The sequence below is a fragment of the Anguilla anguilla genome, chromosome 15 (assembly GCF_013347855.1).
Source record: "Anguilla anguilla isolate fAngAng1 chromosome 15, fAngAng1.pri, whole genome shotgun sequence".
NCBI lineage: Eukaryota > Metazoa > Chordata > Actinopteri > Anguilliformes > Anguillidae > Anguilla > Anguilla anguilla.
Window position 1 is genome coordinate 35,170,495 of NC_049215.1, and position 26,345 is coordinate 35,196,839.

The 26,345-nt window shown below is 48.4% G+C and overlaps 1 protein-coding gene across 4 annotated transcripts in view; it reads left to right on the forward strand.

Moving 5' to 3' along the window:
* nalcn (sodium leak channel, non-selective) overlaps positions 1-26,345 on the forward strand; it is a 120,744-nt gene that overhangs the window by 14,701 nt on the left and 79,698 nt on the right. For all 4 annotated transcript variants that reach the window (XM_035393209.1, XM_035393212.1, XM_035393210.1 and 1 more), the window contains exons 8-11: positions 5,326-5,477; positions 11,820-11,962; positions 12,610-12,714; positions 18,246-18,332. In XM_035393209.1, coding sequence (XP_035249100.1) covers positions 5,326-5,477; positions 11,820-11,962; positions 12,610-12,714; positions 18,246-18,332 — 487 coding nt within the window. The remainder of the gene's footprint in view (positions 1-5,325; positions 5,478-11,819; positions 11,963-12,609; positions 12,715-18,245; positions 18,333-26,345) is intronic.

Genomic DNA, 26,345 nt, shown 5'->3' on the forward strand with positions numbered 1-26,345 from the left:
GGAAAATAACTGAGGCGTGTAGAACCGTGAAGTGCTGCTTTGATTTGGCTGGGCTGCCAGTGGATTTGCACTGTGACCAACGGAGATTCAAGGGCACGGGCTGAACTGGGACTTTACTGATACCCTAATGGTGACTTGCTCTGAGGAGCACTGAAGATAAATAAAAAACAAAAATCTTTGCCTTGAACAATTATCTTACATTAAGGCCGGTCATTTTTTGGTTGCCTGACATACGTAGTTCTCAGCTGGTTGCCAGTTTGAATCCCAGCTGCAGGGGCCCATTTCCGGGAGGTGTTTAATATTCGCTTGCGGTGGAGCAGAGAAGACTGGGCTGCAGTACCCAGCGATGCTGCCTTCCGTAATCATACTAATGAACCTGCGTGTATGGATTCTGTTTCGCTCTGTCTGGGTCAGAGTTTCCTGTTGATTGCTCTTCAGCACCACAGTTTCCATCCGCTCCAGACCTGGCTGTGCAGAGGCCTCATGAGGGGCAGGTGCTCAAAGAGAGAAGAGGGCACACCGACCCAGAAAAACTGTTTTGCCACAACCGGTTATTATTCAGAACATATCTTACCTAAATGTATTAATGAAGATCAATGACAGCAATGGTAAAGATACAAAAATAATTTATTGTTTTTAATCAAAGGAGCACATGGGTGCAAAAGGGGCAGGTGTTCAGTAACCGCCCCCCCCCCCCCCCAGGTTCATGGTAGCGCTCTTCCGCTATGGCGAGCGGTCCTTTGCCAGGAAGTGGAGTACGTGCAGTGGGGCTCATTTCCTGCTTGCCTCTCCGCTCCTCTCGAGTGTCAGGCATTACAGGAGCCGCTGCTGTCGCAGACCACCGAGCGTCTCATGCTTTAGCAGAGAGAGGGGCGCAGTAATTACTCAGAGAGATGAGTTTCAGAGCAGGGTGCTGGAAGTATCCTCTTCTAATCCACAACACAGAGCTCATCCGGAGGACGAGATGAGCCGTCTTCTGTTTGTTTACCGTTTGCGTGTGCTGTGTGGGCATTTTATTTTATTTTATTTCTTTTGCGTAGACAGAGCCCCGGTTATAATCAGGTGCCAGTATTGGAACCCCAGGTGTAATCATGGTGAGGTTGGAACCCCAGGTGTAATCAGGTGGCAGTATTGGAACCCCAGTTATAATCAGGTGGCTCGGTTGGACGCGGCAGTTGAAGGTTGGCGGTCGTGTTTTAATCTCTCGCTGCCCCATGTCCTTGTCACAAAGTCACAGCTCAATTCGGAGCGGAGGGGTCGGCTTTGGAGGGGGAAAGGAAACGGTGGGAGAATTTTCTGTTTGTTTCGCCGCGAGGGGAAAAGGCTGCAGGAGACTGCAGAGGGGTGTCAGCAGACGGATGTCTCCGGGCTTTATAGATGTGTGCAGTGACCCCGAACCGCTGCTCAGAAGACACTGCGCAGCGAAAACACGGCCCCTGAGGGCCCCTGTGAATTAACCTCACTGACCCCGGCATCCTCTAACCATAACCCTAACCCTAACCCCGGCATCCTCGGGCTCTTATGAAGGTGTGTGTCCGTACAGGACACTGATGGAGTGTGTGTCCATGCAGGACACGGTGAGGGAGTGTGTGTTTGTGCAGGACATGGTGATTGAGTGTGTGTCCGTACAGGACACGGTGATGGAGTGTGTGTCTGTACAGGACACGGTGAGGGAGTGTGTGTCCATGCAGGACACGGTGAGGGAGTGTGTGTCCGTACAGGACACGGTGATGGAGTGTGTGTCTGTACAGGACACGGTGAGGGAGTGTGTGTCTGTACAGGACACGGTGAGGGAGTGTGTGTCCGTACAGGACACGGTGATGGAGTGTGTGTCCGTACAGGACACTGATGGAGTGTGTGTCCACACAGGACACGGTGAGGGAGTGTGTGTCTGTACAGGACACTGATGGAGTGTGTGTCCGTACAGGACACTGATGGAGTGTGTGTCCGTACAGGACACGGTGATGGAGTGTGTGTCCGTACAGGACACGGTGATGGAGTGTGTGTCCGTACAGGACACGGTGATGGAGTGTGTGTCCGTACAGGACACGGTGATGGAGTGTGTGTCCGTACAGGACACGGTGATGGAGTGTGTGTCCATGCAGGACACGGTGATGGAGTGTGTGTTCTGTACAGGACACTGATGGAGTGTGTGTCTGTACAGGACACGGTGAGGGAGTGTGTGTCCGTACAGGACACGGTGATGGAGTGTGTGTCCATGCAGGACACGGTGAGGGAGTGTGTGTCCGTACAGGACACGGTGAGGGAGTGTGTGTCTGTACAGGACACTGATGGAGTGTGTGTCTGTACAGGACACGGTGAGGGAGTGTGTGTCTGTACAGGACACTGATGGAGTGTGTGTCCGTACAGGACACGGTGAGGGAGTGTGTGTCCGTACAGGACACAGTGAGGGAGTGTGTGTCCGTACAGGACACAGTGAGGGAGTGTGTGTCCGTACAGGACACGGTGATGGAGTGTGTGTCCATACAGGACACAGTGAGGGAGTGTGTGTCCGTACAGGACACGGTGATGGAGTGTGTGTCCATACAGGACACGGTGAGGGAGTGTGTGTCCGTACAGGACACGGTGAGGGAGTGTGTGTCTGTACAGGACACGGTGAGGGAGAGGACACGGTGATGGAGTGTGTGTCTGTACAGGACACTGATGGAGTGTGTGTTCTGTTCGCTTAATGCGCACACAGGTGATTTACCTTACATTAGAGCGCACGGGGGGGGGGGGGGGGGGGTCCTCTCCACGGGCTGCTTTCATAAAATACCTTCAGTTTTATCCGTGTGGCTCTGTTGTGGCACCCTAAAGAAAACTCTTAAATCACTGACAGAAAATTCTTTTTTTTGTAAAATGTCAATGACCTCAAAAATTCTTGTTGAATTTTCCCTGATAAATTTCATGCCGTAATCACACATTTTTCTAGTATATCTTACTCCCTATTTATGTCCCTTTTTGAAATGAAAAAAAAAAAAGAAAAAAAAAATTTGATTAATGACTTTAATATTTAGGATTCGTTGAGATTTCTGGTCTCTGGATTGGAAATGCAGATTGCAGTGCGTGGCATTAGCGACCGTGAGCCTCCCCAGTATCCTGCTCCATCCATCAGCCCTGGTTTCGTGGAAAGGAGGCGCTGTCTTTGATTACCCACAGAGAGGTCATCAATGGGAATATGATTACAGGTGTCCTGGTTCTGCACCGCGCCTTTGAGTGGCCTTTCCGCTAGCCCCCTGAATTATCCCCACTCACTGCAAATGGCCCTAATGAGCAGCTGGGAGCGCTGTCTGGCTGGCTGATTTGAGGGCATTAATCCTCATTAGACGCGTCAGGCAGCTCCTGGAGTCACACCTGCGACCAAAACAGAGAAAGGTGTGTGTGTGTGTGTGTGTGTGTGTGTCTGTGTGTGTGTGTGTGTGGGGTGTCTGTGTGTGCCGGAGTGTGAGTGTGTGCATGTGTGTGTGTGTTCGTATCTGTGTGTGTGCGCGTGTGTGTGAGAAGGAAGGAAGAGATATTGATAGAGAATGTGTATAGAAGGGATAGAGAGATATAGAGGGTGAAGGGAATAGGTAAAGTAAGCACATGTGTTTTCCTTTGGAATTCCTTGGCAAAAGTTCCTCTGTTGTGTAACTTGAATGGGAAAACTGCAGAAAATTAGCTAAATCAATGGGCCTTGTATTGGCAGCAGTATCACCTACAGCTATCACACCCTCATCAACCTGCCGAGTCTTCTGAGTGACCGTTAGACAGGTTAGAAATCCCACCTGGTCCTTAGAATATGTCGGATCCTGATTTATGAGGCTCCACGTGGACAGCGGGTTCTGGAGGAACTGTGTCTCTGGAACATTCTTCTTTTGGAATGCAGAGCGCCGTTGCCTCGGTTTCGACACCTGTGTCCCGTTACATAAATGCAGCCTGGAGTGCGTGATAACAGTGGTCTCATAATGAGCCAGGCTTATTGTGTTAATTCCTCATTTCAGCAGCTGCGTATAGTATAAAGCCATATTTCATCGACGAAATGTGATTCCACTAATCTTAGCCCTCCGGGGGGAAAAAACAAGCAACTTTGCTGGTACGTCTGAACGTTTGCATAAGTTAAGGGCAGAATGTGATGAATATAATAATAGAGTGGGTCAGATGAACCACACCCTGCTGGCCATCGTGGTATGAAGGCCTGATGTTGTTGGTTGCTGGCTGGGTATAACACTCTAACTGCTGATCTTTCAGGGTCTAGCACACATCAGGTTGAACTGAAGTTGAAATGATTGCAATCAGCTGCCATCTCAATGGGACTGGTGCTTGTCACCACAGACATCTACTGATAGGGTCTCCTCAGGGAGGACCTGGTAACAGGTGTGTGTGTGTGTGGGTGACGGTGTGTGTGTGGGTGATGGTGTGTTTGTGTGTGTGGGCGATGGTGTGTGTGTGTGGGTGACGGTGTGTGTGTGGGTGATGGTGTGTTTGTGTGTGTGGGCAATGGTGTGTGTGTGTGTGTGTGGGTGACGGTGTGTGTGTGGGTGATGGTGTGTTTGTGTGTGTGGGCGATGGTAGTCAAGGTTGCAAAATTCTTCAGTGTGTATCTCACTAAATATAAATGGGTGCCATGTAAACAAAAAAAAAAAACTTTTTAAAAGTTATGCAAGTTGCTCTGGATGAGAAGAGCGTCTGCTTGATGTAATGCAGCTCCCTCTGTAACAAATCAGGAGAAATAAAGAGAGATGAATCTCAATTAGGATTAGATTTGGAACTGACCCCCCAAATCGGATTACTTCATCAGATGTGCCGCTTTCCTTTGAAAAAGAAAGCAGTTTCTGAATGAAGTCCCAGTTTTAATAGGAGATCATTTCGTTTTGGAAAAGATTACACCGCTATATTTTTACATTCTGTAATCCTGCTGGCTTGTTGTGATAAAGAAAATTGCTTCGGCTTTTTGAACTATGACTGACAGTTGAAACTTAGCATCAAAATTCAGAGTTCCAATAAGGTACTTCATTGTATTTTTTTGAACAGAGCATCTGTCAGTTTTAGGTTGAGATCAATAGGCAGTGTTTATGGCACTCCGATAAATATGACGGTCCTGCCTGTGAGGTCACATCAGGACTGTATCGCGGAAGCCATTGTGAAAACGACCCTCCGTTTAGTCGCGTCCATTTTTATTAAGGACGTGTTGGCGGTGAACTAAACGGAATGTTCATTTAAAATCGCTCAACAGTAACAGTTTGCTGAAAACGGGGTGAACGTTCGTCGTGCGGTGCTGATTTCACCTCAGCGATGTCCTTTCCTTAACTGCGGTCCCCCTCTCCTCTCCTCTCCCCCCTCCAGTAACGTGTCCTGGAATAGTTTGGCCATCCCGGACACACACTGCTCCCCCGACGGGGAGGGGTACCCGTGCCCCATGGGCTTCAAGTGCGAGGACCTGGAGGACCTGGGGCTCAGCCGACAGGAGCTGGGCTACAGCGGCTTCAACGAATTGGGTGAGGCGACACCTTCGCGTTCGTCTACTCGCTCTGTATCCGAGCACCTGCGTGACCTGTGACCTCACTGTTTCTGTTGTCTGTCATTGGTCTGTCGACCAAACTCTGAATCTTTCGGTCCTCCTCTGACTGCACCTATCTTTCTTCCCATCTGCCACGGGGAATTTATTTCCTTGCCACTGTTGCTTTGGGCTTGCTCCTGTGGGGGGGGGGGGTCTAGGCCAGGGTTGTCTATGAAGCGTATTGTGTCAACTGCTGTGAAATATGCTATATAAATAATATGATTGATTGATTGACCTACAATGTCTGTATCTGTCTGTTCTTTTCCTCTGTGCTGATAACACATATCACTGGAAGATGCACGTTAATAGAATGTGTGATATTTATCAGTGCGTGTTTGTCATAGTTGCTGTTCCGTGACTGCTGCAGGGCTTGTAGTAGCCCCGGTCCCGGTATGTCTGTAGAATATTTACAACGATGACTTGCGTATTTAATCTGTGGTTCAGTGCCTGCTGTGGGCTCGTTTGAACCTCAGCGATGGAAGAAGCGTCGTGTTGTTATTGAAATGCAGCGTGCGTCTGCGCGACAACAGAGTCGGAACAAGAGGTTATTTCCTCAGGCGCCAACCCACCCTCGTTGTGTGGGTTGGCGAAAGGGGCACGAAGAATCACATCACGGCTTGTCAAAGCACTTCCTGCCATTCGCTCGTATTAATTATCCATGTTTTTAACTTGCTGTGAAAAGGTGCATAAACACTCACCCCCGTTTGACATGTGGTGCGTCGGTGCCATATATGGCCCATGGCAACTTAGCGTTAGCCATGTTCAGCGTGTTGGAGGACAGAGTTGTCACGGCTGATTTCTGTTCTGGAGGTTAAATTGTTTCATCGTAACTAAAATGGTGTTTTTCTGCTGGAAAAATGGTGAACTGGGAGCATCAGGGGACCACTTGGTTAGCCCTACTGTATGTCCAAGGCAGTTCCTACATGGGTAACTACTTTGGAAGGCCATGTAACGCTGGAGGCATTGAAGAATTTTAATGAAGCGTGCGGATATATAGATGTATGCTGTCCAGCCAAGGCTTGTTACCTTTAGGCTCTGTTTTAAAATTTTTATACGCCACGTTTTTTTGGGATAAATTTTATAAGAAAATAAGATGTAGTTTGTATCCTTTTGACATGGCATTCCTGTAAAACGAAAGAAAGGTTTGAAGAAATCTTACACAGAAAGAATATGTGCAAACCAGGAGTTAGCGCTACTCGTACTGTTACTCACTCCAGTGTATTCTCTTTAACATAAATGAAAGAAAGCGCTTAAAACAGCACGCTAACGGCTAGCGCTAACGGCTAGCGCTAACGGCTAGCGCTAACGGCTAGCGCTAACGGCTAGCGTAGACTTGCAGTAACTCAAATGGATGGGGGCGTGAGGCCTGTGGGTGGGGGTTTGTTTACTTGCTGGTCCCACGGGGGAGCGGCTGTGTGGAGATCCTGCAGTCAGTCAGCCAGTCAGCCACGCTCATCGGCAGGGAAATCCTTCCCTGGAATAATCCGGAAAATGCTCGACGTCCGTTAGGCGGGGGAACGACGACCACGCGAGAGGAAGGAAGATCCCTTCTGCACAGCTGGAGTCCCGTAGACCAGCGGCTCCCAAAGTGGGGGGGCCGAGGGGGGGGGGGGCGGGGAGAGAACGGGGAGACCTGCAGTGAGGGTTGAAGGAAAAAGGCTCAGTGTAGAATGTGTGTGTGGTAGGCGGGGACGGGGACTTCAAGAATTCCTATTACCAAAGGAGGAGGTGGTGGGGCCCGGGTTTGGGGGGGCTGACTGTAAAAAGTTTGGGAACCCCTGCTGCAGACAACGGGCTGTCTCTGGGAACAAATGCAGATCCATTTGCAAAAGCGTCGGGGGGCAAAAGCAGAACTCTGCAGAGGCTCGGAAGGTCGGACGAGACTTCCTTGGGAAACAGTAGTGGGTACTTGTAACTGGTTCAGGCGCTGATTTTACTGGCACTACACTTTTCAGCATAATAAAGTCGATGTTGCTGGCGTGTGTGTGTGTGTACAGTAATGGGTTAAAGCTGAGTAGTGTGTGTGTGTACAGTAATGGGTTAAAGCTGAGTAGTGTGTGTGTACAGTAATGGGTTAAAGCTGAGTAGTGTGTGTGTACAGTAATGGGTTAAAGCTCAGCAGTGTGTGTGTACAGTAATGGGTTAAAGCTGAGTAGTGTGTGTGTACAGTAATGGGTTAAAGCTGAGTAGTGTGTGTGTACAGTAATGGGTTAAAGCTGAGTAGTGTGTGTGTACAGTAATGGGTTAAAGCTGAGTAGTGGGTGTGTACAGTAATGGGTTAAAGCTGAGTAGTGTGTGTGTACAGTAATGGGTTAAAGCTGAGTAGTGTGTGTACAGTAATGGGTTAAAGCTGAGTAGTGTGTGTGTACAGTAATGGGTTAAAGCTGAGTAGTGGGTGTGTACAGTAATGGGTTAAAGCTGAGCAGTGTGTGTACAGTAATGGGTTAAAGCTGAGTAGTGTGTGTACAGTAATGGGTTAAAGCTGAGTAGTGTGTGTGTGCAGTAATGGGTTAAAGCTGAGTAGTGTGTGTGTACAGTAATGGGTTAAAGCTGAGCAGTGTGTGTGTACAGTAGTGTGTGTGTACAGTAATGGGTTAAAGCTGAGTAGTGTGTGTACAGTAATGGGTTAAAGCTGAGTAGTGTGTGTGTACAGTAATGGGTTAAAGCTGAGTAGATGTGACATTTTGCTGTTAGGTAAGGGACTCGGGTACTGTACCATGGCCGCTAAATTCAAATGCTCTTCTCCCCACACGGCCCATTTAGGAATGAGCCAGAAATTCCCGCTCACAGAACGCACAGCGTGTGTGTGAATTTAATCTGATTACTGCAGCTCTTTAGCGGTGTGTCCATTGAATTTCGCTGACATTAATCCAGCCCTAAAGTCCTACCTTCTCTGCGTCGCTAATCTCGAAATTGCCATGAACGAGGGCTTTGGAGACGGCCTCACTGTTCTGTGAGTCCCTGCCGAAGCTTCGATTGCAGGGGGGTTTTCTCTGGGCCTGCTGCTGTGTGCCGTCACAGCCAGAATACCCTCCATGCAGCGCGGGGGAAACTGTGGCCTCAGGAGGAGCCAAAATGGCTGCTGCTTCTGTAGCGTGTTCTCTCTACAACTTTACTGACCTGAGATCGCTCGTAGTGTCTTTTCTGAGGAGGGCAAAGGTCTCTGATTTGAAATGCGCTCATTGTCGGTACATGATACAGTGGCTCCATACACTGCAGTGTCTCCCATTGGGAGCCTCGGTCTCCAATCAGAATCCTCAATCTCCCATTGGTAGCCTTGGTCTCCAAACCGAAGCCCTGGTTTCCCATTGGTAGCCTCAGTCTCCAATGAGAAGTCCCGGTCTCCCATCAGAAGCCTGGGTCTCCAATCAGAAGCCTGGGTCTTCAGTCAGAAGCCTGGGTCTTCAATCAGAAGCTCCGGTATCCCATCACTATCCTCGATCCTCAGTCTGCAGTCAGTGGCGTCAGTCTACTATTAGTAGCTAAAGTAGCTCTTCTGGTTCATCTGTGCTGATATGCTCAGTACCTCAGCAGCTGCGGTCTTAAAAGCTCATTGCTTTTACTGCACATCTCCAGCTGAGCAGACCGTCCCTCATAGAAAGGAGAGGAAACGCAGCCGATGGTGAACATTATTAATTGTGCGCATATCGTCTTTCAGTTCCAACTGCTTTTTAATTTCTCAAAGTTATTTTATAGGAGTCTTTTATCAGTTGCTCCTGCTATTTCTGTCCTTGAAGTGAGCAATCAGCGGCAGACATCAGCACGCAAATGAAGGTAATTTAACTGCCTACGGAAGTGGGAACGAGCGATATTGTGTTGACCGAGTGGGCAATAAGAGCATTTCATATATCCGCACCGTTTAAAATATACAGGCCCACCACAGTCTTTATTACGTGCATAAGGAGCGGCCTGGCGAAGCTCCGAGCCGCCCTCTTTGAGCTCTTTTTTTTGTCTGCGGAGTTGCAGCCCCTGGCAGATTTTCCTTATGGGAGTCTGACGGTGCAGCGATTGCCCGTTGTGTTTTCACGAGGGTTCCAGAACACACGCCCCCGTCACGTTCACGAGGGTTCCAGAACACACTCCCACATTGTGTTTTCACGAGGGTTCCGGAACACACACCCTGGTTGTGTTCACGAGCGTTCTGGAACACACGCCACGCCTAAGTGTGAGGAGCAACGCTCCGTGAGCTCTCTCTCTCTCTCAACGCGTTTACTGTCATTCTGCCTTTTACCCGTAGAAACCAGCGTTTGGTCCATTCAGAGAAATATAGGAATTCCACTGTGGGATTTGTCCGCAGCACTTACGCATCAGTTGGAATGTGAGGCGGGAGGCAAGAAAGGAAAATGGTAGTGATGTTGGGAAAACTGTTTTTGGCTTTTGGTGTTTGAGGGAAAAAAGCCTTGCTTCAGTGTCAGAGTTCGAGTTTCCCGGGTAGATTGCTTGGTGTCATGTAAACAAGGCTGTTGACTGTGAGCAGATGGTGATTGTTAAAGGTCTAAAGGGATAAAAATCATACGCACAGATAGTAATGACTCTCACGCACGATATAGGTCTTGCGAGAATGTATCTTTGAAACGAAATGACATTTGCGCGCTATATGTGGTGAATATCCAATTTATTTTTAAAAGGCAACAGGGGTGTCCTCCCCTCAATGTGTTGACTAAGTTCCGAATCGTAATGGAATGATAATTTGCGGTGCATTCTTAGACTAATAGAAAAAATTTTGCCTTATGCAGCATCAATGCTTATACTGTATCTTAATACTGTTTAATTAAATTTATTTGCAGATAGATGAAGATATAAAGTGAAACAGAAAAACTGAAGGCTGTGGTTCTGTTTCCTTCTCAAAGTCCTCCACGGGGGAGTCACCTCTGTCATGCCGTTCAGACATGAAGTATCCTGTTATCCAAACTGCTTTTCTCTGTAAAACACAACTCCAGGAAAGTCATTGCATTCCACCCTTATAACCGAATGTGTAAACATATTTTACCACAAAATGGTGGGCGACGGATCTGGCAAAGTAAAGCAGAAAGGACAAGGAGATTTAAATGATTAGGGAGCGATGGAGAGAGAGAGAGCGAGAGAGAGAGGGGCCGAGAGAGAGAGAGAGAGGGGCAGAGAGAGAGGAAATTCTCTGTGAAATTCATTTAACTGCTTATAACATCAGGAAAAGGAATTCCCCAGTAGAATATTCACTGATTGGATTCTCTCCCGACAGTGTGACTGTTCATTGTTAGTCTGTCATGTCTTTGTGCAGTACTTTATAAGAATGCTGTAGTTGCATAAAAGAGGGGGAACAAACACCTCCACCTCCACATAACAGAGCTTGAAAGCTGCAGCCAAATTAGCTTGTTTATTTTTCTGGATTCAAGGACGTGAAGTCCCTTTACAGTGTGAATGCAGTGAGGAGCAGAAGTTAAGGACCTAGCCTCAGAACCAGAAGGTTGGTGCTTTGAATCTGAGGTGGAGCACTGCCGTGGTACTTTGGTTCAGTAAAGGTCCAGTAAAGGTTCAGTAAAGGTACCGCTGTGTTAATGGGCTGAATGGATGAGTCTGGTGCGCTCTCACAGATACGGGCTTCCTGTACCACCGAACGATGGAATGCAGTGAGTGCGTGTGTGAGTTTGCCTTTGCATTATTTCCCTCGCTTTATTTGTGATGTGATGGCTAAACGCAGGCCGTTCACCCGAAGGCGGGGGTCTTCTGCACATTTTTGGTCCAGACGCTGTGTGCGGGTCACGGGGTGGAAGGGAAGGAAGGAAAATGGCCGCCGTGGACACGCGACTTGTTTCTCCTCGCTATCCCATCATGCACCAGCATATTCACGGTGTGAACGTGACGGTGTGCGTTTCCCCTCGCTATCCCATCATGCACCAGCATATTCACGGTGTGAACGTGGCGGTGTGCGTTTCTCCCCGCTGTCCCATCATGCACCAGCATATTCACGGTGTGCGTTTCTCCCCGCTATCCCATCAGGCACCAGCATATTCATGGTGTGAACGTGACGGTGTGCGTTTCCCCTCGCTATCCCATCATGCACCAGCATATTCACGGTGTGAACGTGGCGGTGTGCATTTCTCCCCGCTGTCCCATCATGCACCAGCATATTCACGGTGTGCGTTTCTCCTCGCTATCCCATCAGGCACCAGCATATTCACGGTGTGCGTTTCTCCTCGCTATCCCATCAGGCACCAGCATATTCACGGTGTGCGTTTCCCCTCGCTATCCCATCATGCACCAGCATATTCACGGTGTGCGTTTCTCCTCGCTATCCCATCAGGCACCAGCATATTCACGGTGTACGAGGCGGCTTCGCAGGAGGGCTGGGTCTTCCTCATGTACCGCGCCATCGACAGCTTCCCCCGCTGGCGGTCCTACTTCTACTTCATCACCCTCATCTTCTTCCTCGCCTGGCTGGTCAAGGTGAACACCCCTCTTCCTCTTCCTCTTTGTCAGACCCGTGCTTGTTGGCGTGTGCGTCCGTTGCAGCTGCATCTCTCACCTCAGTACAGGTGTAGGCCCAAGCAGTCGATCCGATGCCTGATTGTCTGGGCCCTGCACCAAGCAAGGTGCTGTGATTAATAACAGGGAGTAACATTCATACCTGATGTAACAGTTTCAGTATGTGGTTATCATGTGACACACACACACACACACACACTCACACAAACACACACACGCTCGCACGCACACACACACGCATGTACATATGCGCGCACACATACACACACACACACTTACACACATAGACACACACAAAAACACACACACAGATCATGTAATTTTGTCAGTCCTGTTCCTTCAGGGATTAGGAGGAGATGATGTAATTACAGTGGAGCGGGAGATAGGAAATGATGTGGTAAAGTATTAAACAGGCACGGCTCACCCTTCCTGTTCTCCCGGGGTCCCCTCTGTACAGCAGTGCTAATGACTTGCTCTGTTACAAATGTGCGTGGGTGTAGGGGGGTGGGGAACGCACCAGAACACCCCCCCCCCCACCCACCCCCACACCCCAAATCATCTTCCTCACCCGCTCCCTGTGCCCCCCCCCCCCCCCCCCCCCCCTCCAGAACGTGTTCATCGCCGTCATCATCGAGACGTTTGCCGAGATCCGGGTGCAGTTCCAGCAGATGTGGGGGTCCCGCAGCAGCACGACGTCCACCGCCACCACGCAGGTAACCATGCCGACGCGTCCGGGGCGTCGGCCCCCACACCGTCAGCTCTGCAGCGCTCCCTGTAACGCACCGGCTGTCCATCAAGCTCAGCGAGCCACTGATCGCCCTCCCTCTCTCCTGCTACGCCGTCCATTTTCTCCTTCTTCAGCCGTCCTGTTAAGAAGAGACTTCTGGACCCAGTCAGTAGTTCTCACGCTTATTCCTACGACAGCCCTGCTGTAGTCGCATGTGCTGTCTGGCGCAGGGTTTCCCATGATGCTCTGTTATCCCGTGCTGCCTGTCTCGGGCGACGCCGGCGTCCTGTCCCGCAGCGACCTCGCTCTCTCTCGCGGTCCTCCCGCTAAAACGCGGTCGCGGGACGAAGCCCGCTGAGCCCGTCTCCGTGGAAACCCTCTCCACCTTAATCACACTGGCGATGAGAAGGTAATGCGGGGTGACTCTGAGTCGCTGAGACAGAAAATGAATTCTGCGCAGCGTGGCTGCGGCGTGCCGTCCTCCGGGGGAAGCACAGTGCCGGGGACGAACGCGCAGCGTCTTCTCCCTCTAATGAGTTTCTGGTGCGAAGCGGGTCCTCGTTATGGCTGAAGGTAGTCATTATTGCTCTTTATGATAACGCTGATTAAGCACGCCGCGTAATCCGCCTGGGGACGGCGTGCGTCCCATGATGCACCTCTCCGAGGGAGGGTCCCGGGGGGCCGCGCGGTCGGCGGCGGCGGCGACGGCAGAAACGCTAACGCTCATAAATCCGCGTCGCTGTTTGGGTTAGGCGCAGCAGAGGCTGAACGCAGCCTGTGGCCCCCTGAATTTGGCCTGTGGCCCCAGAACACTGCTTGTGGGCCCTTAACTCGACCTGTGGCCCCTTGAACACTCCCCTGTGGCCCCAGAACACTGCTTGTGGGCCCTTAACTCGGCCTGTGGCCCCTGAACACTCCCCTGTGGCCCCAGAACAAGGCCTGTGGTGCCTGAAAGTTGCCTGTGGCCCCTGGATGTGCCACTGTGGCCCCCTTGCAGCTGTCTGGCCGTATTTCAGGCAGCACTCCCAGACTCTGTCTAGATGAGACAGAGCTGAGGCGAGACAAGCGCTGAGTCAGCACAGAACAGGGAGGGGCAGAGGGAGGCAGGTATGGAGGGAGGGCGAGAGAGAGAGGGAAAAAAGAGAGTGAGGAATGAGAGAAAGAGGGGGAGGTTGAGAGGGAAGGGAGAGACGAGAGAGGAGGAAATATAGAGAAAGAAGGTCAGAGAGGACAGGAAAATGAAGGGGGAAGAAAGACAAATAAAAAAGTGAGAGTGAAACAGAGAGAGCAGGTAAATGGATGGATGTGTGTGGCGTTATACCAGGCTCCCCCGAGGGAAGTAGTCAACCCCCCCCCCCTCCTGAAATGCAGTGTTTAGTGTGGGCAGCCAGGGCGGGCTGCTCCCCTGGTAGAGCCGGAGGGGATGGGGTGGCAGCGTGCCCGTGGGCTGTTTGGCAGAAGGGCAGTGGGCAGGCTTGGCACTGCAGGCTCCAGTGTGCTTGTGGGGGGGGGTGGGGGGGTGGGGTGGGGGGGGGGGTGGTCAGAAAGCGGCAGGCCACATCACAAGGAAACCCCACACTGGTAGTTTGGATCTGCACTACCCTGCATTTGGTTTGTGCCTGGTGTATCCTACTGGAAATCTTACTGCCAGGACCACCAGCGCTGTTCATCATAGAAGGTTCTGGAATGATCTAGTTTCTGCGCCAAAATCTTTACATGTCAATCTTTAGAATGCCTAAATTGTAAGACGTTTCAGAACTTTAAAATTATAGCACCATCAGTAGTTACATTTTATACCTTTCATAAGAATCCTCTAAACATTTGAAGATTTTCAATTCATGGTCTGTAGGGAAATTAAGAATTTTATTTTATTTTATTTTAAAAAGATGCGTTCTCTGTTGTGGACTGAGATTTCACTGTATGACTACAAGGAGTCTAACCCCAAATGACATATGGTGGAATCCTACTGCATTGGCCTGGTATTTATGTTATTAATCTGATAAAACGGACATAATCCGATCGTGATTCTTGGAACTTTAATATTACTACTGCAATGCAGTTTGTAATTATATAATTACTCTGGGATCCTGCTAAATACAATTTATTCATTTCTATATTCAGTTCTAGATACAGGTTTGTTATACCCAGAAAGGCTATTTACTCTGGTTTCATTCACGCATACAACCGCACCTTTTGCCTTTTTAATAGTGATGTAGTGCTGCAGTCCTCTCGATCACGGCTGTGTCTCTTTTGATGTTTATCACCGGCAAGGCGAGCACACAGGAGTTTATCATACAGCCGACTGCCTCCTGTTCAGACCACAGTGTAGCGCTGCACTTATGAATAAAGAGAAAAATCCATTACTTCCTGGTCATGTTTGATCTGTTCAGGTAACAGAAGCTGAAGAGCTGCCCGCTCGCTCGCTCGCTCACTCGCTCGCTCGCTTCCCCGATTAGGTTGTGAGGAAGAGGCCGGAACGTGATTGGTTCAGGTTGCCCGTCTGAAGTCCTGGCCAAGCGGGACTTGGGAGTCTAATTTAAAGAAGAGATCTCAGCGAAGCGGGGATGCCAAACCCCATTTTGTAAAAATGAGGCGGACTGGTATTGAATAACGTGCCCTTCTGGTCTTTCTGGGCCTTAAATTGATTCCTTATCTGTGATGGGATTGCGCGGATAAACGGTTTAATGTATTCCGCTGTTTCAGTTCCGCTCCGCGGAAAGACCAAGGGCTCCTTGAGAGGCCAGGTGCAGGAGTCAAAGACTTGTGGCAGTTTTCCAGAAGTGCCTCTGTCACGCACCCACACACCCACCCACGCACGTAAGCGCACGTGCAGGCACACCCCCACCCCCCCACAGACGCATGCACTTTCCCATAATGGGGAAAGGTTGGGGAGGGATGGAGAGGGATGGGGTGGGTTGGGGAAGGTTGGGGAGGGATGGGGAGGGTTGGGCAAGGTTGGGGAGGGATGGGGTGGGTTGGGGAAGGTTGGGGAGGGATGGGGAGGGTTGGGCAAGGTTGGGGAGGGACGGGGAAGGTTGGGGAGGCATGGGGAGGGATGGAGAGGGATGGGGATGAATGAGGAGGGATGGGGAGGGATGGGGAGGGTTGGGCAAGGTTGGGGAGGGATGGGGTGGGTTGGGGAAGGTTGGGGAGGGATGGAGAGGGATGGGGTGGGATGGGGATGGACGGGGAGGGACGGGGTAGGTTCGGGAGGGATGGGGAAGGTTGGGGAGTCATGGGGATGGATGGGGAGGGCATAAGGATCACGGAGGAGAGATTAAGGAGGTTGTGGCTGATTGTGACAGAGGGATTCGCAGAGGAGGTGTGGAGGGGGTGAGGGGGAGGAAAAGAGGAACGATCGAAACTGGTGATCAGAGAGCTGGAGGGGGTAGACCGTGAGGTTGAAGGTGAAGCAGACTGCCCTCGGGAAGACCAGGCCTGGCTGATTGCCTGGGGGGGGGCGGGGGCTGTGTGAGGGTGAAGCTGAAAGAGTGGAGCGAGGTGGCGGGGGGGATATGGGGGTTCATATGATGAGGGATCATCTAGGTGAAGGTTGAATTCACCCAGCAGGATTATGGGAGTTCCATCCTCTGGGAAGGAGATGAGAAGGACATCAAAGTCCTTGAAGAAGTCTCCGGGGTCTTACACAGTCGTCACATGCTTCTTTTTTATCGTGGTTTTGGCAAGTTAATGGTTCCCGGAAACATTATTTTTGTTTTATTTTTTAGTTTTATTTTTTGTTCTCTCAATTTCCTCAAGTTCTTATCAGATATTTAATTATCAATTGCGAGACTTTGTTTCGTTGTGCTTTAAGCTTGATTTATTTTAACTAGTCATATGTGTTTCTCAAAACATGTTGAAAATTACCATAAGACTTTTTAACTGAAAAATTATTTTTTAACTGCCATGGATGATCTGTGATGTTCTGAATTGTTTGCCCCTTGGCACACCACTGCTCTGTGACCTTGAAAACAATTATCCCCCGTATCTCCGTGTTTATTAAATTTAATTATGATCAGACGCCCGAGTCTTCTGTTAAAAAGGTCATTAAGGAAGGACGTGAAGTTTCCCGGTCTTTGGGTGTGAAACAGAAGGGCTTAAAGCTTCTGCCTTTGATCTCAGGGAAATAAAAAATGGATTTTAGAGATCTGCTGGGATTGGACTGAAGCATTATCGAAAGGTCTTTAAATACAGCCGCCTAGGCTTTTATTGATTTATTTATTTTTAATTGATCGCAGTCGCATTCGGATGATGCATAAATAACCAAGTGATGACTGTTAGACAATGAAGGGAGATTGGGCTTTCACATTTTACTGCGTCTTTTTTTATTTGAAGTATTCTCTGAAAACCTTTCATTGTTTGGGAACCAGGAGGGCGGTATGATCTGGTTTGCTGTGTATGGAACGCATTTATTTTTAATTATTTCCTGTTTCTGCATTTAAATGTTTAAGGTAACGTGTATTTGAAAGGCAAGTCGGAGTATATGTTCGAAAACAGAAATTGTACGTATAAAATTGTATAGCCAAGCAATATCAACATAAAAAGCTACAATGTAATATTCGAAATGTTCTTTTCTAAATTGTGAGCAAAGCAACATAATATATTGGTGTGAATTGTCAAGCTCTGCAAAAAAATGCAGCTATCTAGAGGATGACTGGCTTTTTGCATGCCAGTGCCTGCAATATAACCATGCAGTACTTACTCTACAGAAGCTCAGACTCCAGATTTGGTCACAGTTAATTAGCCTAATTAACACCATTTTTCTCTAGCTATGCCAGACCAGAGACCTGCCTGCCTGACTCTCCTCCTGTGTCTCAGAAATCCACCTTTCCTTTGCTGCCGATCCTCAGACATTTGACTCCCTGCCTGATCAATCAGGAAGTCGATTGGCAGTGCCCCCCCCCCCCCCAGGGTCTTTTTAGGCGTGGGGTTGAAATTGGCATGATGAGTGATGCATGCTCAGAGCTCGAGTTTGTTTGATTCCTTTGGCATGTTGAACCGCACCACATCGCACTGGATTTAGCCTGAAGCTTAACAATGAATTGAAAAATGGAAAAAGTAGTGTTGTTTCGCTTTTTTTTTTTAGGTTTTATTTTTGGCGTTTATCGAGTAAATCTCAGCTGATAGTACATAATAAGACTTGCTAAATGCATTCAGGGTGATTTTTCAAGCGTAGTAATGCAATTCTGTGCAGGATGCATTTATATAAGAACTAGCATTGCATTTTCAACTGACAACAGTGGGTCCTAAAATCTTAATCTGTCCACTATTGTCATGTGAATTGTGTGTGCTCAGTGTATACAAAATGTATGTTGTTATGATTCATACAAAATGACTGACTGGTGAAAGGTGTGAATGATATTCTTTATGTGTAATTTGTGGCGGCTGCATATATTTATTATATTTTTCTTTGTCCTTCCCTCGCTTTCTCTCCCCTCCCTCGCTCTCTTTCTGCCTCTTTCACTCACTGTTTTCCCTTCTCCTATCCTCCCTCCCTCCCTCTCTCTCTCTCTGCAGATGTTCCATGAGGATTCTGCAGGTGGATGGCAGCTTGTGGCAGTAGATGTGAACAAGCCACATGGAAGAGCTCCTGCCTGCCTCCAGGTACCTGAGTCCATCACACACACACTGTGCACACACACACACACATTCACTACACACACAAACACACACACACTGTGCACACACACACGCATTCACTAGACACACACACAAACACACACACACTGTGCACACACGCACGCATTCACTACACACACCACACACACACACGCACACACACTGTGCACACAAACGCACACACACACACACTGTGCGCACACACACATACACTACACACACTGCATGCGCACACACACAAACGCTCACAAACACACACACACACACACACATATCCTTCTCTTCTGCCTCTCTCCTCTCTTTCACATTACATTCATTTGGCAGACGCTTTTATCCAAAGCGATGTACAAAAAAAGTGCATATCATGGTCGTAGACAACTGCTGAACACGGGTTCAGTAAGGTACAATACTTATTTTGTACAGCTATTTCTAGCCAAGAACACAGTTCACACAGTGAACACTATTCTGACCTAACCTCTGCAAAGCCAACTAGGCAGAAGAATAAGCTACACTATTAGGACAAATACAAATTACCAAGAAGTGCAGGGATGGGGCAACATGTAACAAGTGACAGGAAAAAGGGTTTTTATTTATTTATTTATTTATTTATTTTTTATTATAAAAGAGTGAAATATACAGCGTGGTGGTGGTTAGTCTAGGTATAGTCTGAAGAGATGAGTCTTCAGGCCACGGCGGAAGATGGGTAGTGAGGGGGAGGTTCGGAGAGGGACGGGGAGTTCGTTTCACGCACACGCACACACACACGCTCGAAAAACCCCTACGTGTGACGTCCACCACATGTACAGACGTTTGTCTTTCAGGTTTTGCATTTTAAAACTGCGAAACATTATGCTCTGAATAATATGATTTCCATGAGAAGATTACTCATCGTATTAATTTTGATATCATTTGAGATCAAGCCCGCCACACTGCCACAGCCACAGCTCAGATGGATACCCTGAACATGACCATTAAAATCATAAAATATAATATTTGAGTTACTTAGTGCCTTGGGCAATCTGACCCAACACAATCCCGAGCTATGAAAGGTTCATCTGCAGAGAGATCAGTACAGAATAATGGAGCGTCACGGCTGGTGCATGGTCTTTAAATCTTTATATTTATTAATGTCTTTATTAATGTCTTTTTTCCCTCTCCATTGCTTGGAGCTTTGTGAAAGCAACGTGTATTGATGTTTGTCAGTATAAATCAAGTTCTGCCAAGCCCTAATCACTTAATGAAATAATAAACCAAATGGCCCCATGATTAATGCTCCAGCGTTACCTATTTTAATTGTTGAGCTGAGTAATAAATGCATCTAGAGTTCTATTTATAAATTAATCTGTCTGTTGCTAATGTGATTTGTGTCGCCAAGTTTCGCGATGACATCACTTCAAACCGAAAATAAAAAGATGACTCTCCCAGGTACGCTTCCGCTCTCTAGGGTCAGTTTGAATTTAATGGTTGGTCTTGAACGGTAAATTCATCCTGAATCGCGGAGCAATTGCTTATTAGCATATGAAAGGCTGCGATGAATCATTGCTGGGATGCTGAAAGCCCTTTCATGTGAACGGCATCACTTAACCGTTAGCGCTGCCGCGGGGGGACGTTTTGGAACAATAAAGCTGTGGGCAGTTCCAGACAGCCCATAATAGGAATCCTCGCACCTTCCCGTGGCAACTGACATTCCGGAATCCCGCTCGAGCTCCTCGTCCGGGCCTCAGACCTGGAGCGGAGCAGGGGGAGCTGTCGATCAGGAGCCAGGCTGCAGTGCTGCAGGAGTTAGGAGTTAATGAGAGAATAGCGGTGGTGTGTGAGGCTGTGCCTTTTGGACACGGAGGCTGTGCGTTTAATGGCCCTGAGGGGGAGCAGGTGGGTTTGCCGTGACCCCCCCGTTAAAAGAGGAGTGAAGCTCTGTGTTGTACGTGCGAGAATGTGGGGGGGGGGGGGGGGGGGGGGGGCTTTTCTCCGGGGGAGCGGGTCACGATGGAGATCATCACGCAGTTCAGCTCCTTCAATTCCAGCGGCTTTTCGGCTAAGAGCAGCGGCTCGAGATCTGTGAACGGGGTCCAAACAGGAAAAACGGCAGGCTGTCGAGTCGCGAAAAATCCACTTGTGAGAAAAAGGAAGAGAAATCAGGATTGGCTTTGGTTTGGTTTTTTGTTTTTTTCCAAACGCCTGTCATTGACAGAATGTGATGGTGTTCTTGAACATTTTCTCTACATATTCTGACACAAACATGTCCAGAAATCTTTCGTCTCTTAGTCCTCCTAAAGCACGGTGTCTTATCTGAAAAGGGCTGGTGTCAGTGCTGGGTTTTTTTTGGCCAAACACTATGACACCTGATTCGGATAATTATCTAATCGTCCTCTTCAGTCAAGACCTAGTAGAATCAGGTACCTGAGTGCTGGACTGGAACAAAACCACAGCATTCAGACTGGCTTTTTTAAGTGTAAGACTCTAAAGCCAAAATAGAAGAAAGTTCTATCTCCCTTGGATACACCAAACTTCAGTTCAGATCAGGCCAAATATAATATAGTGTTCTTTTCGGGGAAGGGTTAACAAAGTACCCAAAATGGGGTTGTGAATACTTTTGATCCTTATTTTTAATTATGTATATGTTTTTATAAATGCATGTAGAAGAGCATTTATAGAGCAAAGAGCATTTGTGCTCAGTGAACCTACCCTGGGTAAATAAAGGTTAAATAAAAAATAAATACATTTTGATATATTCCATTGAATCATTATCAAAGTAGAATATTTCCCAATAGAATACACCAATGTTGTGATTAAGGGTACATTTGCATGTGATCTCTTCTAATCGGCTCAGTATAGGTATATGTAAACACCATTACAGAGGATGTTAAGTGGGGGATACTGTGGGACTTGGCATATCAAGGATACTGTATATGACTCTATAATATAGATATTTTTACACACAAATTTTAAATGTCAAAGTAATTATGACTATTTGTGTATCAAAGAGTTGTTGTTGCTTGTTGCTTCTATTTTGGCTTTTTGATTCTTACACTTAAAAGCCATTCTGAATGCTGTGATTTGTTATACATAAGCAAAGCATTAGTTATGCAGGTTTTAAATATGTAATGCATATCATTTGAAAGCTTTTCCATGTTTTTCTCTTTAAATCAAACAGTTACGGTTAACAAGGCTTCTGGCTTCTCTACAGGCCACATAACGTTAATTAGAATTAGCATTTCTCTATACAGTAATTCATCATATGGATGAAATTATGTTTTCTGAGAGACTGTTCACGACCCCTGTTGTATGTTTGTTTATATTTGCCTCTGTTGTGTGTGTTCCGTTCTTCCAGGTCATCATCTGTAATCATCCGTTCCTGTCTCAGGTTACTCTGGTAACCGCTGTTTGCCGCTTACCGGTGGAGACTAAGACTAGCTCCTCGAACTCGCGCTCGGTTTTTTGTGCGCAGTGATTTGACGTCGCGTATTTGACCACATTTCGGTTGATTCCAGTTCCCGTCCAGCCTCTCTGGTTTGTTTGTTGATTGGATCTCGTGTGTGACCCCCTGACTCGTTCCCTTCGACGCCGGTTCTTGCCCTAGCCCTTCTGGTTTGTTTACACCGTGATTTTGGGTATTTGACCCGCCCTTCGCTCGTCGTATTCAATTCCAGTTCTCGTCTAGCCCCTCTGCTCTGTTTGCTGAATATATTTAGTGTTTGGCCGTTCGCTCGTTCTCGACCTCGCCTCTTGTGTGGTGACTCCGGGTGGTTAGCCTGCTCTCGGCTGGAATACAGATCCTTCCACTGGGACACGACTTTGTTATTTTCGCTTTGTTATTTTTCCCTTTATTATTTTTTTTTTGAAGGTGACTCCGGGTGAAGTTTTTAATCTCCTTGGGGGGGGGGGGGGGGGGGGGGGGGGGGGGGGGGGGGGCTACCGCCTAATTCTCCAAAGCTCAGCGTTCAAAGCCGGCCCGTCCCCTGTACCCTTTGAAGCCTGGCCAGTTTTCAGTTAGGTTTGGATCGGCAGACAGGGACTGGAGTTACCAGTCGGTTTACATCATTAGTGCCCCATACACATAACGCGTTTACATCTGGATTCATTCAGTGGTATGGACTTATGTACATTTGGCATTAATCAACAGGATTAAGTCTGTTGGCTCGACTATATGTCATTGGTTTTGAGGGTCATTCCAACCAAAAGAGAGACTGTGTATTTCCTTTCCAGTTGGTCTTCTAAGCCCAACCTGACCATTACTCATTTGAAAAAGGCTTTTTTATTTTATTTTTTGTATCTTTTATTGAAACCGTTGAAGTTTAGGGTCTTTTTTTTGTTGCTAGAGAGGCCTTGCCAAGGCGCAAAGCAGTAGTAATCGTCGCAAGAAATACAGCCTTTTCAGTGAAAAACCGACGGAAGGTTTTTTCAGTAGGTGAACGCCCCAGCCAGACAAACGGTCTTTCTGATGCTGTTCTAATATTAAATGGATTGTTCCGCTCGGTGCTGCCGTGTTGAAAGGGCCTCTGGGAGCAAAGAGCTTGCACTCTGCTTGAGAACTGAGAAGGAATACAAGACCACGGCGCAAATATAAAAACCTATTTTTAGTTTTATAAACGTGAATAAACGCTGTAGATAGAATTTATCTGCTCGTGTGTGAAGTCTCTGGAAACCTGACGTAATAAAAGCGGAGTGGTTCTGGTGAAGGGAGTGAGCCTAAATCAAAGGGCTGTTTCCTGGATCCTTTTGTGTTGACAGCCACCTGTACGGCATGTGGGTGTCCTTAAAGGGACAGACCAAACTTTTTTGGGAGTTTTTTTCTTTTACTTTTTGACTATCCTTCCCTTAGATAAGATCAATGCTGATTTCCATCCAGTTCAGTAACATTAGACCATATCTTTGGGCTGTATGTTAACAGTGCCACTGCTATGAATGGTTTCCCCTGATGAGACTCGCTGAGCAGCCAGGTTATCGTGTTGACCTTCTGGTAGCCGCATTGCCTGATCGCTCTTTGTTGCTCAGCCTGTAAGATCTAAAAACAGCCTGGTATATTACAGAGAAATAAAACTCCTCTTTTATGTGTCTTTCCCTTTTTTTTTTTATAGTTTTACAAGTGCGTCATGCAAGGACACGTTTTTTTGAGTTGTTTTGAAAGGACTCTGTGCGGTTATATTTTATTACCAGACGCTCTCCGCGTCCCTGAACTCATCGGCAGGGTTGCCAGGTCCGTTGCGAAAGCCGCATTAATAACCCACCGTTTCTGCACCCGGGTAATTGTGCTGCCTGGGCCAGCTGCTCCAGTCCTGAAATGGTGATGGATCTCTAAGAGGATTTCAGTGTGCGCCTTAATGTGGGAGCGGTGACCCAGGGAGGGAGGAGGCACCTCCAGGCTTATTTAACACACACACACACACACATACACACCCGCATGTGCGTGCAAACACAGACTCATGCACACTCACTCACACACACACACACACACACACACACACACACCAAGCGCATACACACGCCCCCAAGAGGGAACCACTCCATCGCACTGCATTTTCAGTGGTTAATAGTGGGCAGCTAAAATGCCATCAAACATCATAATTACAGTTCATTGTGTCAGTCGCATGGTGGGTGGCTGTGCGTTCGTGTGTGTGTGTTTGCGTGTGTGCGTGCGTGTTCGTGTCTGTGTGCATGCATTTTTGTTCTTGTGTGTGTGTATGTGCTCGGTCTGTGTACGCATGCGTTCGTGCCGGCGTGTGTGTGTGCATTTGTGTGGGTGTTGGGCGGGGCAGTGTGTGTGTGTGTGTGTGTGTGTGTGGGTGCGGGGCAGGACAGTGTGTGGAGAGTGTGTGTGTGTGTGTGTGTGTGTGTGTGCTGGGCGGGGCAGTGTGTGGAGAGTGTGGGTGTGGGGCGGGGCAGTGTGTGTGTATGTGTGTGTGTGTGGGTGCGGGGCGGGGCAGTGTGTGTGTGCGGGGTTGGGCAGTGTGTGAAGAGTGTGTGTTTGTGTGTGTGTGGGTGCTGGGCGGGGCAGTGTGTGTGTGTGTGTGGGTGCTGGGCGGGGCAGTGTGTGTGTGTGTGGGTGCGGGGCGGGGCAGTGTGGGGAGAGTGTGTTTGTGTGGGTGCGGGGCGGGGCAGTGTGTGGAGAGTGTGTGTGTGTGTGTGGGTGCGGGGCGGGGCAGTGTGTGGAGAGTGTGTGGGTGCGGGGCGGGGCAGTGTGTGGAGAGTGTGTGCCTGCTTAAACTCTCTCTCCTCTGGTGAAGAGCTGATTTTTTTTAATTCAGGGACCCCCCCCCCCACCCAGGCTCAAAGGGATCCCGGGAACACCCCCCCCCCCCCCCCCCCCCCATCATAAGTTAAAAAGGCTTTTATCTTAAAAATGGCTTAATAAAGATTGGGAACCGAGGGCGTTGAGAGTGCAGTTGGGGACCCCCTGCGGTACCTTAGTGGACCCCCTGTTGAAACCCCGGGCCTAGTATCATTTCACATGGAAAATACTGTTTAAAGCACACTGAAACACGTTTATTTATTATTATCTTCTTGCGTGTGAATAGGTGAACAACTGTTTAATAACTGTGAAATGGATTAAACGGGCCACTAAATCCTTAAATTAAGAGCCGCACCCTGCCTCCCTGTCTGCCGCCCCCTTCAGCCCCCCGGGAGAGATGGGACATTTTGATTGACGCGTCAGACACACTGCTGAGATGGCCGCTGTTTAGATTTAGCCCTTGGGGGGGGGGGGGGTGGGGGGGTTATACGAGAACGCTGCAGACTATTGGTGTGACTCTCTGTGTTTATCAGTGACCCCACCGTCGTAAATTTAACGTCCCGTTTTATGCTTGCGCTCATCGCTCTCCGTTGTTTAGCGCTCCCAGACTTGATTTATGCGCTGCTGCTAAGCGACACCAAAGAGGTCCGTCTGTGGGCTCTGTTTCTCCACAGAGAGCTCTGTGTGAGCATCACACGCTGCTGCGTAAATGTGTCCTTTCCACTGTCCGACTGGACATTGACATTAATGCTTTTTTGACGTGGATCATTTTAATTGGACCTACGTAACAGGAATATTGTCTGTTTGTATTGCATTATAAAACATGAACTGTGATTTATAATGCTGTTATAATGCTTTATAAGCACAGTTATAAACACACACTTCCCCTGCACCTGTCTGTCTGTCTGGCGGGGCCCGTGTCCGTGTTCTTCTGCTAATGGCTGATCGTGGGAGGTGTGTGGCATTTCCCCCCCAGTTTACAGTTCCCTGGTCTTCGCCCCTGGCCCACAGGCGGGCGTCGGCTTTAGTGTAATTTAGGCCGGGCGGGGGGGGAAGAGACTGTTTTGTCCGGACAGATATTTATGCCTGGTGTTCAGCCGCACTGTGAGTTCTTCAGCGGCGATTCGAATGGAGAGAGGATTTTGGAGGGAAAAAAAAAAAAAACTGATTGCGTTTCGCTCGACTGGTTTTCAAGAGGAGGAATACAAATAAATTTGCTGTGACAAATAGGAAAGTCAGATTCTCCAATTTGCCTAAACTTGTTTTTGCCTTTGGAAATCCCCCCTGGGGTTCACTGGTGTGCTCCTTTAAGGAGGAAAACTGCTTCTGTTCCAGTCACAAGGATGGGATATTGTAATTATGGAATAAATTGGATGTAACTGTGCACACAGAAAATTCTGCCTTACTCAGACACACACACACACACACACACACAGTATGCACACCCTCATGCATACACATACACATGCTCATACTGTATGCATATACTTGTACACACACACACACACACACACACACTCACACACACTCATGCATATGCAGTTTAATTTGTCGTCATGCTACCTCCTGCCGTCTCTGGAACACTTCTGAGGTGGAGCCCAGCGGTGTGCTTCCTGTTTGAAGCCTGGCTGTACACGCAGTGAACGCCCCAGTCTACAGGAACGCCCCAGTCCCGTCATCTACAGGAACGCCCCAGTCCCGTCATCTACAGGAACGCCCCAGTCCCGTCATCTACAGGAACGCCCCAGTCCCTTCATCTACAGGAACGC